This window comes from Tenebrio molitor, chromosome 7 (assembly GCF_963966145.1).
Source record: "Tenebrio molitor chromosome 7, icTenMoli1.1, whole genome shotgun sequence".
In the NCBI taxonomy this organism is placed as follows: Eukaryota; Metazoa; Arthropoda; class Insecta; order Coleoptera; family Tenebrionidae; genus Tenebrio; species Tenebrio molitor.
The window spans coordinates 6,089,327-6,103,851 of NC_091052.1; the positions used below are offsets into that span (position 1 = coordinate 6,089,327).

General features: G+C 40.6%; 4 protein-coding genes across 7 annotated transcripts; 3 read left to right on the top strand and 1 right to left on the bottom strand.

The window, feature by feature from the left end:
• The first annotated feature begins 493 nt into the window (after window positions 1-493).
• On the top strand, window positions 494-6,333 carry Upf1 (Upf1 RNA helicase). 3 transcript variants are annotated; one of them, XR_011160745.1, is made up of 8 exons: window positions 494-1,563; window positions 1,623-1,850; window positions 1,897-2,076; window positions 2,128-2,340; window positions 2,392-2,783; window positions 3,135-4,205; window positions 4,627-5,705; window positions 5,753-6,333. XR_011160745.1 is itself a non-coding variant. In XM_069052806.1 (7 exons), the coding sequence occupies exons 1-7, from the start codon at window positions 1,384-1,386 to the stop codon at window positions 5,648-5,650; spliced, it is 3,288 nt and encodes a 1,095-aa protein (XP_068908907.1). In that variant the 5' UTR covers window positions 496-1,383; the 3' UTR covers window positions 5,651-6,333. The 3 variants fall into 3 exon arrangements, 1 of the variants encoding a protein (XP_068908907.1); XR_011160744.1 differs by having other exon boundaries at window positions 495-1,563; window positions 5,762-6,333; XM_069052806.1 differs by having other exon boundaries at window positions 496-1,563; window positions 4,627-6,333.
• A 19-nt stretch (window positions 6,334-6,352) lies between these two features.
• Window positions 6,353-7,568, top strand: NANS (N-acetylneuraminic acid synthase). The gene is made up of 3 exons (XM_069052855.1): window positions 6,353-6,531; window positions 6,587-7,153; window positions 7,212-7,568. The coding sequence occupies exons 1-3, from the start codon at window positions 6,400-6,402 to the stop codon at window positions 7,566-7,568; spliced, it is 1,056 nt and encodes a 351-aa protein (XP_068908956.1). The 5' UTR covers window positions 6,353-6,399.
• Window positions 7,556-8,392, bottom strand: LOC138134532 (probable U3 small nucleolar RNA-associated protein 11). The gene has a single exon (XM_069052860.1). It carries the CDS (start codon window positions 8,298-8,300, stop codon window positions 7,590-7,592), a length of 711 nt encoding a protein of 236 aa, XP_068908961.1. The 5' UTR covers window positions 8,301-8,392; the 3' UTR covers window positions 7,556-7,589.
• A 295-nt stretch (window positions 8,393-8,687) lies between these two features.
• Window positions 8,688-14,387, top strand: LOC138134503 (arginine-glutamic acid dipeptide repeats protein-like). Of its 2 annotated transcripts, none has more exons than XM_069052809.1 (10): window positions 8,688-9,145; window positions 9,205-9,348; window positions 9,402-10,834; window positions 12,323-12,431; window positions 12,670-12,871; window positions 12,928-13,087; window positions 13,436-13,695; window positions 13,747-14,018; window positions 14,071-14,194; window positions 14,244-14,387. In XM_069052809.1, the coding sequence occupies exons 1-10, from the start codon at window positions 8,946-8,948 to the stop codon at window positions 14,268-14,270; spliced, it is 2,931 nt and encodes a 976-aa protein (XP_068908910.1). In that variant the 5' UTR covers window positions 8,688-8,945; the 3' UTR covers window positions 14,271-14,387. The 2 variants fall into 2 exon arrangements, with proteins under 2 accessions (XP_068908910.1, XP_068908909.1); XM_069052808.1 differs by having other exon boundaries at window positions 8,691-9,145; window positions 12,311-12,431.
• The last annotated feature ends 138 nt before the right edge of the window (window positions 14,388-14,525 follow it).

A 14,525-nucleotide genomic window follows, 5' to 3' on the forward strand; every position in this document is an offset into this window, starting at 1 on the left:
TTTTATTGGTTGCCTATCACCCAAATATTTTTTTAAATTTATATTTGAATAATCTTTTTTTTTTCACTACTAGTCTGAGATGGCGTCATTATTTACTCCTGAACCGAACCCAGAAGTAGAATTTCTCTCCTGCTGGTTAATAATTTTTCATTATTAGAAGAAGCTGATGCGGTCTATGAAAAGCTACGGTGGATCGACACATTGACGTGGAATCTCCAACAGTGTGCTAGCACGGTGGACCGTAGGAATGGGTCGGAGTTCAAATTAAAGCTAAATAAATATACTTCAAGTTCATTACTTTTCTCATGGGAGGAGTATTTTTTACGATATTTAACAAAATAAAAGACCTAAAACTTTTTCACTTTTTGGAAAAAATACGCAATTTTTGAAGAGGTGTATCTCGAAAACTACTGGACGTACAGAGCTCACTTAGGGCTCAAATTCTAGTAGGTTTAATTTAGTTTAAAAAAGGTAAGTTCAACTTTTTCTACGAGATTCATATCTTAGGAGATATTGAGCAAAATCTGAAAATAGTGGGAAAATTTCGCAGTTCTTTGGCTAAGTACCACAGCGCGTACAAATCTTTCGAAGTATTTGGTTCACAGTAAGAACGTTCCGAATCGGAATTTTGTCGTCGAACTTGTTTATTTCGGATTAAAATGAGGCAACAATTACATATCAATTACTAAGATCGATGTCGTCAACTTTCCTCTAAATTGGTTTTTACACCGGCAAAAATGAAAAATCACAGTAAAAACGTTCCGAATCGGAATTACGTCGTCGAACTTGCTCATTTCGGATTAAAATGTAGCAACAATTACAGAAATCGTTGTTTTAAGTCGCCAACTTTCCTCTAAACTGGTTTTTACACCGACAAATATGAAAAATCACAGTAAAAACGTTCCAAATCGGAATTTCGTTGTGCTCGGCACAAAATAGAATATTGGTAGAGGATTGGTAGCGTCGGTAAGAACCCGACATCGAACCGTGTCTCGATTTTGAGAAACCTCGCTTCGGTTGAGTTACGTCTACGTGACGGGATGGCCCTATGAAAATGTACTTCCGGTCTGAACTGCGCCGTCTACTTCCCCGATTACAAATAAGAACAATAAAATTATAAATAAATACATTTTTACTCGTAGTATAGGAAGTTAAGATTTGAAATTCCCGCCGCGTCAGTACGACTGTGTAGGTAGTGGAAGGAAGGAGCAATGACGATAGAAAAACAAATGATTAATCAGGAAATATGGCGCTTGCCAAGATAAAAATGTAGAAATTTTAAAGTAAGCATTGTCGATTTGTCATAATTTGAAGTGTTAAAAGTGTTTTCATAATAAACGTGAATAATTCCCTGATCTGGCTTGAATAAAGTTAATCGCCAACATGAGTGTCGACGCATACGGCCCCAGTTCGCAAACTCTCACGTTTTTGGAAACCGAAGAAAATGACTTGATCGGAGCTGACACCCAAGGTTCGGAGTGCGAATTCACCGATTTCACGATACCATCGCAAACGCAAGCTTCTCAACATGACCACGCGGGCCCCAAAGTATCGGGCGTGCAGGTTAGTGCTCCACCATCACAAGGTCGCCCCAGCGTTCAGTGTCATATGACGTTTTCCAGCTCAACAACAACATTAACAATAAAATCGCAAGCGCCACCAGTACTCTGGGTGAATTGCAGTTCGAAGAGGAAGATGAAGAATACTTCAATAGCAAGGAATTGCCTAATTACGCGTGCAAATATTGCGGCATTCATGAGCCGAATTGCGTCGTCATGTGCAACTGCTGCAAGAAATGGTTCTGCAATGGACGTGGGAACACCTCAGGCAGCCACATAATCAACCATCTGGTAAATCAGTCACCTAACAAATCCACTTGTCTAACACTAAATATAGGTTAGGGCCAAACACAAGGAAGTGACCTTGCACAAGGATGGTCCTTTGGGGGAAACAATCCTGGAATGCTACAGCTGTGGCGTACGCAATGTGTTTGTTTTAGGTTTTATTCCAGCTAAAGCTGACTCTGTTGTGGTGTTACTATGCAGACAACCATGTGCTGCTCAAAATTCCCTAAAGGTAATATGCTTGTTACCCCACACATCACATTTCTTACTTTTTTCGTATTAGGACATGAACTGGGATCAAGATCAATGGAAGCCACTCATCACTGATCGCTGCTTCCTCACTTGGCTTGTTAAAATCCCCTCTGAACAAGAACAGCTGCGCGCCCGCCAAATTTCCGCTCAACAAATCAATAAACTTGAAGAGTTGTGGAAGGACAACGTTGATGCCACTTTTCAAGACTTGGAAAGGCCTGGAGTTGATGAAGAACCTCAACAAGTACATCTTCCTGTCAGTTATGTCAATTTTTTAACCCTTTTTTTTTATCAGGTGTTATTGAGATATGAGGATGGCTACCAATATCAGAATATTTTTGGACCCCTTGTGAAATTAGAGGCAGATTATGACAAGAGACTGAAGGAGTCCCAAACTCAAGAAAATATAGAAGTGAGATGGGATGTTGGTTTGAACAAAAAAACAATTGCTTATTTTACCCTTGCTAAAACTGATGGGGATATGAAATTAATGCATGGGGATGAGTTGAGGCTCAGATATGTGGGTGAACTGCACAAATCCTGGGCGGGTGTGGGACACGTCATCAAAGTTCCTGACAATTATGGTGAAGATATAGGAATTGAGTTGAAGAATGGAAATGGGGCACCTACCGATTGTAACAGTAATTTTGTTGTTGACTTCATTTGGAAAAGCACCAGTTTTGACAGGTAAATGACGGTAACTTTAGACACAACTTACACAGTTACCTTGATTTTGACATTGAAGGTTTTGTATTTGTTAATAATTACGGGGGAAAAAATCGATTACGCATTGAACGCAATAGCATTTTTATTTATACATGTACATACAATAAACATATTACAGTTTTAAAGAGAAATTCGTAATGAGAATTCTTGACTGGAAAAAAAATGTGAAAAAAATTATAGCTTCATATTATTATGTAATATGGTTCCGTAGTATAATTACGGAATATTTATAATCGTAAATTTTATCTTTTGTTACATTGGACAAGTCGGTATGCGCGATCCTGAAGTAATTTCTGACTCGGAACTTTTCAGGATGCAACTTGCTTTGCGAAAATTCGCCGTCGATGACACTTCGGTCTCCGCGTACATCTACCACCGGCTCCTCGGCCACGAAGTGGAGGAAGTTTTGTTCAGATGCCACCTTCCCAAACATTTCTCCGCCCCCAATCTACCCGATCTGAATCGTTCTCAAGTCTACGCCGTTAAGCACGCCCTTCAGAGACCTCTGTCCCTCATCCAGGGCCCTCCGGGTACCGGAAAAACCGTCACTTCTGCCACCATAGTCTATCAACTTGTGAAGCAGAACGGCGGTCCCGTCCTCGTGTGCGCCCCCAGTAATACAGCCGTCGATCAACTGACCGAAAAGATCCACAAGACCAATCTCAAGGTCGTGAGATTGTGTGCGAAATCGCGCGAAGCAATCGATTCTCCCGTGAGTTTCTTGGCATTGCACAATCAAATTCGCAAAATGGAGGCCAACACCGAACTCCAGAAGTTGCAACAACTGAAAGACGAGACCGGAGAATTGAGCTCCGTGGACGAGAAGAGGTACAGGATGTTGAAGAAGTTGGCCGAGAAGGAGTTGTTGGAAGCTGCCGACGTCATCTGTTGCACGTGCGTAGGGGCGGGTGATCCGCGATTAGTCCGCTTAAAGTTCCACTCGATTCTGATCGATGAGAGTATGCAAGCCACGGAACCAGAATGCATGGTACCGGTGGTTCTGGGAGTGAAACAGCTGATTTTGGTAGGAGATCATTGCCAATTGGGCCCAGTAGTCATGTGTAAGAAAGCCGCGAGAGCTGGACTGTCGCAGAGTTTATTCGAAAGACTAGTCGTGTTGGGAATTCGGCCCTTCCGCTTGGAAGTTCAATACAGAATGCATCCAGAGCTGTCGAGGTTCCCTTCGAATTTCTTTTACGAGGGGAGCTTGCAGAATGGGGTGTGTGCTGACGAGAGAAAATTAAATAAGATCGATTTTCCGTGGCCGATCGCGGATAGGCCAATGTTTTTTCACGTAACTCAGGGACAGGAGGAGATCGCCGGTTCTGGTACCAGTTACTTGAATAGGACCGAAGCCGCCAACGTCGAGAAGATCGCTACCAGGTAAGATTACCATAACCAAAAGGATTTTTTTTTTTCAAATAACGGATCTATAATATTTTGACAATTTGTTGTCGTAAAAAATTGTTCTAATTTGTTATCAGTGTTTCTTTTGTAAAATAGTCGATAAATTAATCCTCTTATTATTTCACGAGATTGCAGTAAGTTCTAGTTAGAACTAAAATGAAAATATTGATCTCGATTCTTGATAAGAGTACATCATTTTGTAATCGCAAGTGGGTGTAAGATTGACGCAACGACTTAGCCGATGAAAGATTATTTTTCAATTATTGTTTATTTTAAAAGGCGTGAAGTACAAAATTTGTCGATATTAATGTAACGGTCAAGTATGAAGCAGATGTTCTCAAAGCGAATACGATTTTTGTTTATTTAAGAAACGAAAGAAAAATGTGTTTATTTGCAGATTTTTGCGGTCCGGCGTCAAACCCGAACAGATCGGGGTTATCACTCCCTACGAAGGTCAGAGAGCGTACCTGGTCCAGTACATGCAGTACCAAGGTTCCCTCCATAGCAAAAATTACCAGGAGATCGAGATCGCAAGCGTGGACGCTTTTCAAGGCCGCGAGAAAGACATCATAATAATGTCGTGCGTTCGATCGAACGAACATCAAGGAATCGGTTTTCTGAACGATCCTCGACGTCTCAACGTGGCTTTGACCCGCGCCAAATACGGAATTATAATAGTCGGCAATCCGAAAGTCCTGTCGAAGCAACCGCTGTGGAACCATCTGCTATCGTTCTACAAGGAGCAGAAGGTGCTGGTCGAAGGACCCCTAACGAACCTGAAGGAATCTCTGATTCAGTTCGCCAAGCCGAAGAAATTGACAAATTCGGATAATCCGGGATCGCATTTCATGACCACTTCGATGTTCGACGCCCGCGAAGCCATGGTACCCGGTTCGATTTACGACAGAACGAACACGGCAATCAACGGCCAGTTCAATTACCCCCGCGGAGCCGTCCCGTTGGATATATTCAGCCGCACCCACGATCCGATCAGTTACATTTCCCAAGAAAGAGCCCAAGCGGGAATGAACCTTCCCGTGCCGGTGGGCGTGTTCATGAACATGGCAGACGTCCCCCCGCGATTCTACAACCAACACCAGCAGGCCATGCAAGCGCGCCAACAGCAAAACCCGCGCAACCGGAAGCCCCCGGTCCGCCAGAAAGGCAAGACGCTCAGCCAAGAGCAGACGCAACCGTTCAGCCAAAGTCTGCAGCTGACCCAGGGCATGTCGCAGCCCGGACTGTCCCAGCCGGGGTTCAGTCTGTCGCAGCCGGGGCTTAGCCAGCCCGAACTCAGCCAGGATCCGTACATGGCCGAGTATCAGTCGCAAATGGACGGGCTATTGTCGCAAGATTCGACCTATCAGGGAGACAGATCGGCATTCTATCCGCCAAACGCCCAGTTCTCCCAACCATATTGATCACGTTTACACGGAGATGTTTACAAGAATCGCGGGAGCGGTTTAATGAAAATTTGTAAGTGGTTGATCTGATTGTCGATTGTCAAATTATCAGTAACGCAGCACACACAGGTCCATGACGTCGAATACCGATTGAATAACAGAGAAAGTTCAATGTCATGCCGCACCTATGTGATGAGATCAGACGACTTCTACAATCGTGAGAGCGCGACATGCATCTCCAGGAAGCCTGTAGATGATTGTTTTCACACCTCTGCTGTGACAAACTTTCCATATTTATTTCAAACATTCATTTTTTTTAGTTATTCCCTTATTATTTTCATATTGGTAATATTACGAACATTGTTTAAATATAAATTTCTAACAAAGTATGAAAGAGTATTTTTGTACTTCGTCCCCTCACACGGAATATTTTTAAACTAACGAAGTAATATTATCAATACAAAAAATTCTAGTGTCTATTTTTAATCCTTGTAAAATTATTGTTTTGTCTAGTTATTAGTTACTTCATATTTTAATTTTTGGTATAAGTGAAACACCTGGGTTAATTTTGGGGTATAGTATATTTTTGTCCATATAAATTACTTTGCTTGTAAACACATTAAACGAAAATTTAATGTCAGGTGTACTATTTTGAAAAACCTTTCCTTCTAAACGCAATCTTAATAAAACCTTCCAACCGAGTTGGCTCTTATTAATCGTAATTAGACCCATTATTCACTTCATAACGTCCGTTCGGTCCCGCTAAAATGGCTGTACGATTACAAATCGGAACAAAATACGTCCTTGGCAAGGATCATCCGACCTTTGTTATTGCAGAAATTGGGCAAAACCATCAAGGTGACGTAAACATTGCCAAAAAATTAATAAAAACTGCCAAGGTGAGACGAACACTCTTTGAGACGTACGTTTAGGTTTAGGTACTAATTTTTTTAGGATTGTGGTGCTGATTGCGTCAAATTTCAAAAAACCTGTCTCGATGAAAAATTCAACAAAGCCGCGTTAAACCGACCCTACAATAGCGAACATTCGTGGGGGGCGACGTACGGAGACCACAAAAAATATTTAGAACTGAGTGACGAGGATTTTCGCGAACTTCAAGCTTTTGCGTACGAAATGGACATTTTATTTACGGCTTCTGCTATGGATTCAAACTCGTTACAATTCCTGAAGTCCCTCAAAGTGCCTTTTATTAAAATCGGTTCGGGCGATTCGAACAATTTCATTTTAATTAAAGAAGCTGCTGCGACTAATATTCCGTTAATAATATCGACAGGAATGCAAGATTTAAAGGGTGTCAGAAAAATGTACGAAACCGTCGCCGAGTTCCATAAGAAATTTGCACTTCTTCACTGCGTTTCTGCATATCCGACGCCCCTCGCGGATGTCAATCTTAACGTGATTAATCTTTATAAAGAGGAATTTCCAGACATTGTCGTTGGTTATTCGGGACACGAACTCGGGATTGATGTAACTTTGGCGGCTGTTGCGTTAGGAGCAAAAGTAAAAACACAAAATGTGTTGTCTTGTTGAACGTGTTTATAATTGTGATTCTTTGTAGGTAATCGAGCGTCACATTACTCTTGACAAACATCAAAAGGGTTCAGATCATAAATGTTCTTTGGAACCCAAAGAGTTTGAAACTTTGGTTAAAAAGATTAGAGATTTGGAGGTGGCTCTTGGAAAACCCGTAAAAGTTTTTCAAAACTCGGAAATTTCTTGTTTTGAAAAGCTCGGAAAAAGTATCGTGGCAGCAAAACAGTTAAAGAAGGGTGACGTATTAAAACTGGACGCCTTAAAAATCAAAGTTGCAGAGCCCAAAGGCTTAGACGCATCTTTAATTGGGAGCATAATCGGAAAACGTGTTATTGTTGATATTGCAGAAGATGAATCAATAAACAAAAATTACATAGAATAATTTATTAATATTAATAAGACATTATTTCTTTCTCTCGTATTTCCACACATAAACTGGTGCTCTGTTATGGTTACCCTTCTTCAATCTTTTTGGCGGTAAAACGTTTTTCTTATTTTCTATGTGTCTTTTCATTTCAACTTTTTGTTGGATCACAGTTAATTCTTTTTCCCTGTTGATTCGTTTTCCTAATTCATTATATAAGTGTTTTTTCTTTTTCGCCGCCTCTGCTAAATCATCCAAGTCAACTGATGGTAATTCAGTTTTTGCCAACTGCTCCAATTTTTTCTTCTTTAACTCTACTTTATCGATATTCTTGCCAAAATAAATGTGTTTATTTTTAACAGAATGACCTACATCAGCCAAATGTAACTGGGCTTGCAGCTTTTCAATTTTCTTCACTTCTTGCGTCCGTTTCGTCGTAATGTACCGCAAATCTTGACTTCTCATTAAACGAACTTGGTCTGGCGTGTCCTCGTCTTCAGTTTCCTTTTCAAAATGCACCCCATTTTCTAATTTCGAGTTAATCATGTGGTGGTAGAATTCATCTGGATTTTTATTGAGCGCCCGCTTATGAAGAAGCTTGAGAGTTTCTTTCTTTTCATTGAAATCTTTCGCTCTGCGGACATAATCCTTTTTCTTCTCCAATAAACCCAAATGCTTGCGTTCTTCTGGCTGATGACGCTCTTTGTGGCTCTTTTGATGAGCTTTCGCTGCCTTCTTCCACACGGACATGGTGAAAATAAAAAATAAAAAACCACCAACACGTTAACTGAGCAATAAATCTAACCTCAAATTTTCACATGACATGACAGCTGCGCAGCTGCCATAAATTGTGTAACATCTGCAACCAGAAATACATTCTAGAGACGTGAGCGCTGTTGTCATTTTAAGGTTTCGCCTTTTATTTGTTATAAATAAGTACAGTTGTCATTAAATTAAACAATTATGTGGCAAAATGACATTTTCCTTAATTGAAGTTTATCTTGTTTGTCATGTATCATTTTCAACGCAACAGAAAAGTACGACGTAATGTATTGGCAACGTTGTACAATTTGCATTTTAATAATAGCAAAACCTTGGCCTTATTTTATGATTTTGTTTAATAAAAAATACATCAACTGATTTATCACTTGGATTTATTACAGTTTTGATTTTTCTTGAAGATGCTTCTGATGTACAGGTTGCTGCCCGCTGCCCTTCAAAATTATCAAATGATCCCCATCACCAATAAAAATGGCGTACCTCTTTGTGTCAAAGTGTATTGTTTACTAATTGTTACCGCTTGTTTTGCCAGTGTAATTATGTAATTTTCCGAAAACGCGAAAGCACGAGTGATAAAGTGGCTTTTTATATTATACATAAATTTAGTAAAGAAACATGTCGAAAAAATTGGCGATAACTGATCCTTTTCAACCAAAAATCACACGCAATGACCGATTTGCTCAAATGTCTCATCAAGAAAAAGTAATCGAGCAAAAGAAACGTGAAATCCAAGCAAAATTAGAAGCCAAACAGAAAAACACCACCGAAAATGCGACAAAAGCTTCGTCACCTACACCATCGAAACAGGCAAAGAGGTATGGAAAAAAATTCATCGTGCAGTCTTGTCGAGATTTTACAGTTGGTAATCTTTTAGCCCACCAAAGAAACCAGAAGTGAAGAAGTCTGCTGGTTTTAATTTATTCAGCAACGACGGTTCTTTCTTAGATACCTTCAAGCAAATGAAAGACAAGAAATTGGACTCTAAACTTAAGTCTTTTAAAGCCAAAGAATCCTACAAGTAAGACGCAAGACAATATCGTGAACGACCTTGTAAATTAATTTTAATTGTAGCGAACAACGTGGTAACGCTAACAAAAATAGCAGGTGGTCCCAAAGAAGACGATCACCATCGCCAAAAGATCGCAATTTAAAATCTCGAATATCTCGTTTTTCCGACAAGGGAAACAATTTCGAACCAAAGATTACTATAAACACGTCCTTCAACAACCCAGTATCTCAACACAATTTTGACAACCCCCAAATTCCTATCAGCCCCCAAAACGTCACAGGACAACCCCTACTGAAGAATATTTTACCTCCACCTGGTGTGGTTTTCCCGACTGTCACACAACAAAGTAGTGCGCCGGTGATCGCAGCGCCCCCTCTACTCCTGAACGTGCCGCCTCCTCAAATCGTACAAAATCAAGTCAACAGCGCTTTGTTATTGCCAAGTTCTCAAGGAAATGTTCTGGTGTCAACTCCAACTGTGAACGTGACAATTCCTGCTTCAGGTGTTTTGACAACTGTAACGTTACCGCCACCCTCTATAATATCTTCGCAACCGGTCACAGTCTCGACGGCGAATGCCATACCAGTGCCACCTCCGTGTGTCCCAGCCGTCGAACTTGCCTCAATCCCTCCACCAAACCCCATTCAAGTCCAAAACATCCCCCAACCTGAGCCCATAAACACTTTGAACATCCCCCATCCAGCACCCATACAAGTTCAAAATATTCCGACGCCAACGTCGATACAACTGAACGAAATACCCAATCCTAAGCCGCTCGACTTGTTGGCTATACCAACCCCCAATGAAGATAAGTCTATTTCTGATCCTGATTTTATCAAGAACATCCCTCCCCCGAATAAGTCGATTCCTCCCCCAAATCTACCCGAAGCGAACGTCAATATCCCCCCGCCTAATACTCCAGTTCAGTCGACGTGTCTGCCGCCCCCCAATATCATTCCCGTAAGCATCCCGCCGCCACAAACAATAACCACTCCCTCGTTACCCCAAAACCTGACGGTGCAAAGTATTGCATCGTGTCAAAACATCCTCGTGCATACAATTCCGCCCCCACAAACCGTACCCCCTCAACTCCAAACTCTACAGAATCTCCAAGCAAACCAAACCATTCAGAACATTACAACGGGAGTGCCACCCCCCAATATGCAAAACCAAAACACTTTCGCTTCAGTGTCTTCGATTTCGGTCGCGCTTCCAGTCGGTGTAGTACCTTCTAGTCCTGTCACCGTGACCAACACGATTCCGTCGTTGATGGCTCAGCCGATTCTACCGCCACCGGGAATGGGGGTTGCTACCGTCAACGTCAATTGTCCGCCTCCGATGTTGCCGACTCTTCAAGCTCCACCTCCCAATTTTGTCAATCAACCGCCACCGATAACAAATCAGATGCCTCCCATGAACGTTCCTCCGCCACCCACGACGATGGCGATGATGAATCCTGCCCCCATCAGCGGTCCCTTTCGAGACGTGAATGCAGGTAAATGCCGTTTTTTGATATTTGTATTATGTTTAGTTTAAGTTTTGTAAAATCATTACCAATTAGGGTCCTGCTTATATGCAGGGTGAGTACACACACGAAAAAAGTGGATGTCACTGAAAATTTCATTGGAAGACTTTTTGTCGACTTTTCGATCAAGAACCAGTCTACACCAGGAATTGAAATTAAATTGATGTTTTACTTTTAACAGACTCACCCTATACAAGAAGTCAAACGTTATAAGAATTAAGAAAATTTGGCAAGGTACCGACAGTACGAAAGTACAGTTGTGACTAAAGTGTATTGTGTTTTTCGTATTGTTGAGTACTTTTATTGTGTGATCAAAAAAATTTCTGTTTGAGTCAGCCTTGGAGAACAAACGTAATGTTTCTCCAATTAATATGATTATAACCGGCCCCTAGAATCGGCCTGTTCAAAAGTGTAGTTTGAGTGATCTCCGCAGAGCGCTAGTGTGTGGGCGGTTTTTGGGGATATTATCCATCTTAAGTTTTTGTCACCAAGAATTTTTCTTGTTCAAATGATATTTTGAATTTGAAGTCAAAAAATTCCTTGTTTTTTGCTGCTTTGGAATTAAATTCGTGAATTTTTTCCTTATTGTTTGTTGTTTTTGTGTTTAGTGTTGTTATTGTTTTTTGTTACATTGCGTATTGATTATTATTTAACCGTGAAGCGCCCGTTTTGTGGAGCCCTCATTGGCGAAAATTGGCTCTTTCTCGGAAACATTTTCGTAATGCATTTTAAATGAAACCTTCCTTTCTCGCATTCGTGTTTCATAGCTGTAATTTATGCATGCAGTACATGTCCGTGTAGAGAATTTTCTTGAAAATTTACATTTTTTTAATAATAAAATCGTATCTAAAAACCAACACCTACCGAACGTTTTTTCTTCTATTATTTCTTTTATTTGACAATTTATCGGTGCAATTAGATCACCGAGACTTCCATGGTTGATTCAGTTACGAATTTTCGTGATCACATGACATAAATGATCAAGCCAGTAATTACAAAAAAAATCTATTTTTAAATTCGGTCCAGTCACATCAGATGGACTTTTAAAACAGTCGTGATGACATGATTTTGTTTCTTCTGCAAGTACTGTGAGCGCAAAATCTGTTATTTGACTGGACCCGAGGCTGGTATGATCAGGACTTGAGCCAAAGTTACACAGACCAGAATTTTTGAAAAAGCAGGACAAAATTAGTATTAAGTGTGCTAAGTTATTCTTAGACTAACATACGTTCCAATACGGTTGGTAATTTTACGATAGATTTAAGTAAATTTCAGGACAATTTCTTAGGTGCATATAAGCCGGAGTGCAGTACTGAATGTGTTACTATTCCTAGCTGCAGGGATGACTCCCGACTCCCGTCAAGTTTTGCCCATTGTTCAGTCAGTTGAAACCACACGCGAGTCATCCCTGCCAGAGCGCGGGGCTTTTAGTGATGTGTTGTGAAGTATTTCCCCCAGGTACTCCCGATTATGAAGCAATGGCTTCTCTGGGACGCATGGTGGCTCAATGCGGACAAGGCATAGAGGACGTCGTGAGACAACGCAAAACTCAAGACCCCAATCTGTGGTATGCAGGGACACCACGCTACCAGATTAAGTCCATTGTCATGATACCGCACGCTTTCGCCATTACCATCGCATTTTTTTCTCCACCGTCTTTATGTTTGTCTTGTCGTCAAACAATTCACTCTGGGCAGATCTGATTGACGAAAGCAAAGCGATTGAGTCAAAACGGACTTGGTCTTAAACCTGCGTTCAATGCATGGCGCCAACGATTAATTTGTTACGATTTCAAATGTTTATAGGTTCCTATTTCACAAAGAATCCGCCGCCTATCAGCAGTACCAGCAACTTGTCGAACAGTTCAAAAGAGAGATCAATGCTAAAAAGGAAATGTCTGAAACCAAAGACGTGCACTACAAGCCTGAAGATATTTACGAACCTGAAATGGCCACCGACGATGACAATGAACATAACGTGAAGCAAGAAAAGAGATGCGAACCATATGTAATTAATTATTGTGAATTCTTTGTTTGGGTCGTGATGGTTACTCTTTCGTGCAGAGCCCGCGAGACAACGAAGGTGAAACGACGAATAAAAGGAAACGCAAGAGCAGATGGGGTGATAAAGATCCTTCCATACCTCCTCCTACGGTCATTTTAAACACTGCACCCGCCGCCCTACCGCCAAGACCAGGAGCATTGATTCATCAAACTCAGTGTGGTAAGACACCTGTTTTTATTATTTGTTCGTTGTTCGTATGAAATAAATGCGTCCGAATTAATAAGCTTAATAAGCAAGGTGCACTAAGGGGGAAAATTGAAGAGACTCTTCAAAAGTGTCGTTTTTGTCGTTTTTTAGTAATCACTGTGACCTTTTCTTTTTTATTTTTAGCTGGGTACTTACGGCCGACCAATCCATACCGACAATAGCTTTTTACACGTTTTTTTCGTTTTATTTAGTTTTTTAGTTAATAGAAGAGACACTTTAACTTGATAAAAAATATGAAAGACGTATGTAGATTAAGATAAAACGAAAATTAATAAGACTGTTTTCAATTTACCCATTTAGGAGGTGTGATGTTGTCAAAAGTAACAAGGAGTGATCCTGGTCTGGTACAGTACACTATAAACACATACGGTTCGTCGAATTTGACAGAAGATGAGTGGAAAAAAGCAGAAGATCACTATAAAATTAACCTTTTGTATCAAGATATGATGAAAAAACGAGAGGAATTAGAGAAGCTTCAGCAAGCGGGTAAAAATAAATACGATTACGATTCCGATGAAGACATTGAAGGAGGAACGTGGGAACACAAATTGAGGGATAAAGTAAAATGTCAAGAACTCCCCGAGAACAGTCAGGCAATAATGAATTTTTAGGAAATGATGGCAACTCAGCTCTGGGCGCAAGAGTTGACTCGTCAGGCCGAGGGTAAACATCATATCGGCGATTTCCTGCCACCGGAAGAATTGAAACGCTTCATGGAAAAAACTAATGCGAATAAGGAAGGCCGATTGCCCAATTTTTCCGATTATAAAGAGTTTAAAATTAAAGAGGATAATATCGGCTTTAAAATGCTGCAAAAATTGGGGTGGTCCCAGGGACAGGGGCTCGGTTCTAACGGCGCTGGCATCGTAGAACCCATAAATAAGTTAGTATTTGATCGATCTGAAGATATCCTTAGTTTTGGCTTTGTTGTTTAGAGCTGCGTCACGGGAACAAAATCAAGGTTTGGGTTTAGGGGACGATGATGCTGACAAAGAAGATGAATATGAAGCGTACAGGAAAAGAATGATGTTGGCATACAGGTTTAGGCCAAATCCTTTAGTAAGTGATTGTGTGTAGCGGTTATTGATTGACAGTTTCAATTTTTCAGAACAACCCACGAAGGCCATATTATTAAATGGGGCAATCTCTGTAAATAGCGTATCGTGTAACAACTGTCACTGTAAATTTGTATAGTGTAAATAGGCAGTATTATGTTATTTGTCATTACGTTAATAGAGCGTATTATTGCAAGTGCCATTTATTTTAATGCCAAATGATCCTGATAACAAATCTTTTGTTCCAATTTTTAAATGTTTTCTGCAGAAACTGTAAAATATTAATTTATTTTAAACAATAAATAAAGTAGCGACAACGAAGTAAGAAACGTTAC

What these genes read in the sequence shown, in the direction of transcription:
- Upf1 (XM_069052806.1), top strand. Translation starts at nt 1,384, where the DNA reads ATGAGTGTCGACGCATACGGCCCCAGTTCGCAAACTCTCACGTTTTTG. An exon ending in CCAAAGTATCGGGCGTGCAG is followed by an intron (nt 1,564 to 1,622) that starts GTTAGTGCTCCA and finishes GACGTTTTCCAG; the next exon opens with CTCAACAACAACATTAACAA. An exon ending in CTGCTCAAAATTCCCTAAAG is followed by an intron (nt 2,077 to 2,127) that starts GTAATATGCTTG and finishes TTTTCGTATTAG; the next exon opens with GACATGAACTGGGATCAAGA.
- NANS (XM_069052855.1), top strand. Translation starts at nt 6,400, where the DNA reads ATGGCTGTACGATTACAAATCGGAACAAAATACGTCCTTGGCAAGGAT. An exon ending in AATTAATAAAAACTGCCAAG is followed by an intron (nt 6,532 to 6,586) that starts GTGAGACGAACA and finishes TAATTTTTTTAG; the next exon opens with GATTGTGGTGCTGATTGCGT. An exon ending in CTGTTGCGTTAGGAGCAAAA is followed by an intron (nt 7,154 to 7,211) that starts GTAAAAACACAA and finishes GATTCTTTGTAG; the next exon opens with GTAATCGAGCGTCACATTAC.
- LOC138134532 (XM_069052860.1), bottom strand. Translation starts at nt 8,300, where the DNA reads ATGTCCGTGTGGAAGAAGGCAGCGAAAGCTCATCAAAAGAGCCACAAA.
- LOC138134503 (XM_069052808.1), top strand. Translation starts at nt 8,946, where the DNA reads ATGTCGAAAAAATTGGCGATAACTGATCCTTTTCAACCAAAAATCACA. An exon ending in AAAGCCAAAGAATCCTACAA is followed by an intron (nt 9,349 to 9,401) that starts GTAAGACGCAAG and finishes TTTTAATTGTAG; the next exon opens with CGAACAACGTGGTAACGCTA. An exon ending in ATCGTAGAACCCATAAATAA is followed by an intron (nt 14,019 to 14,070) that starts GTTAGTATTTGA and finishes TTTGTTGTTTAG; the next exon opens with AGCTGCGTCACGGGAACAAA.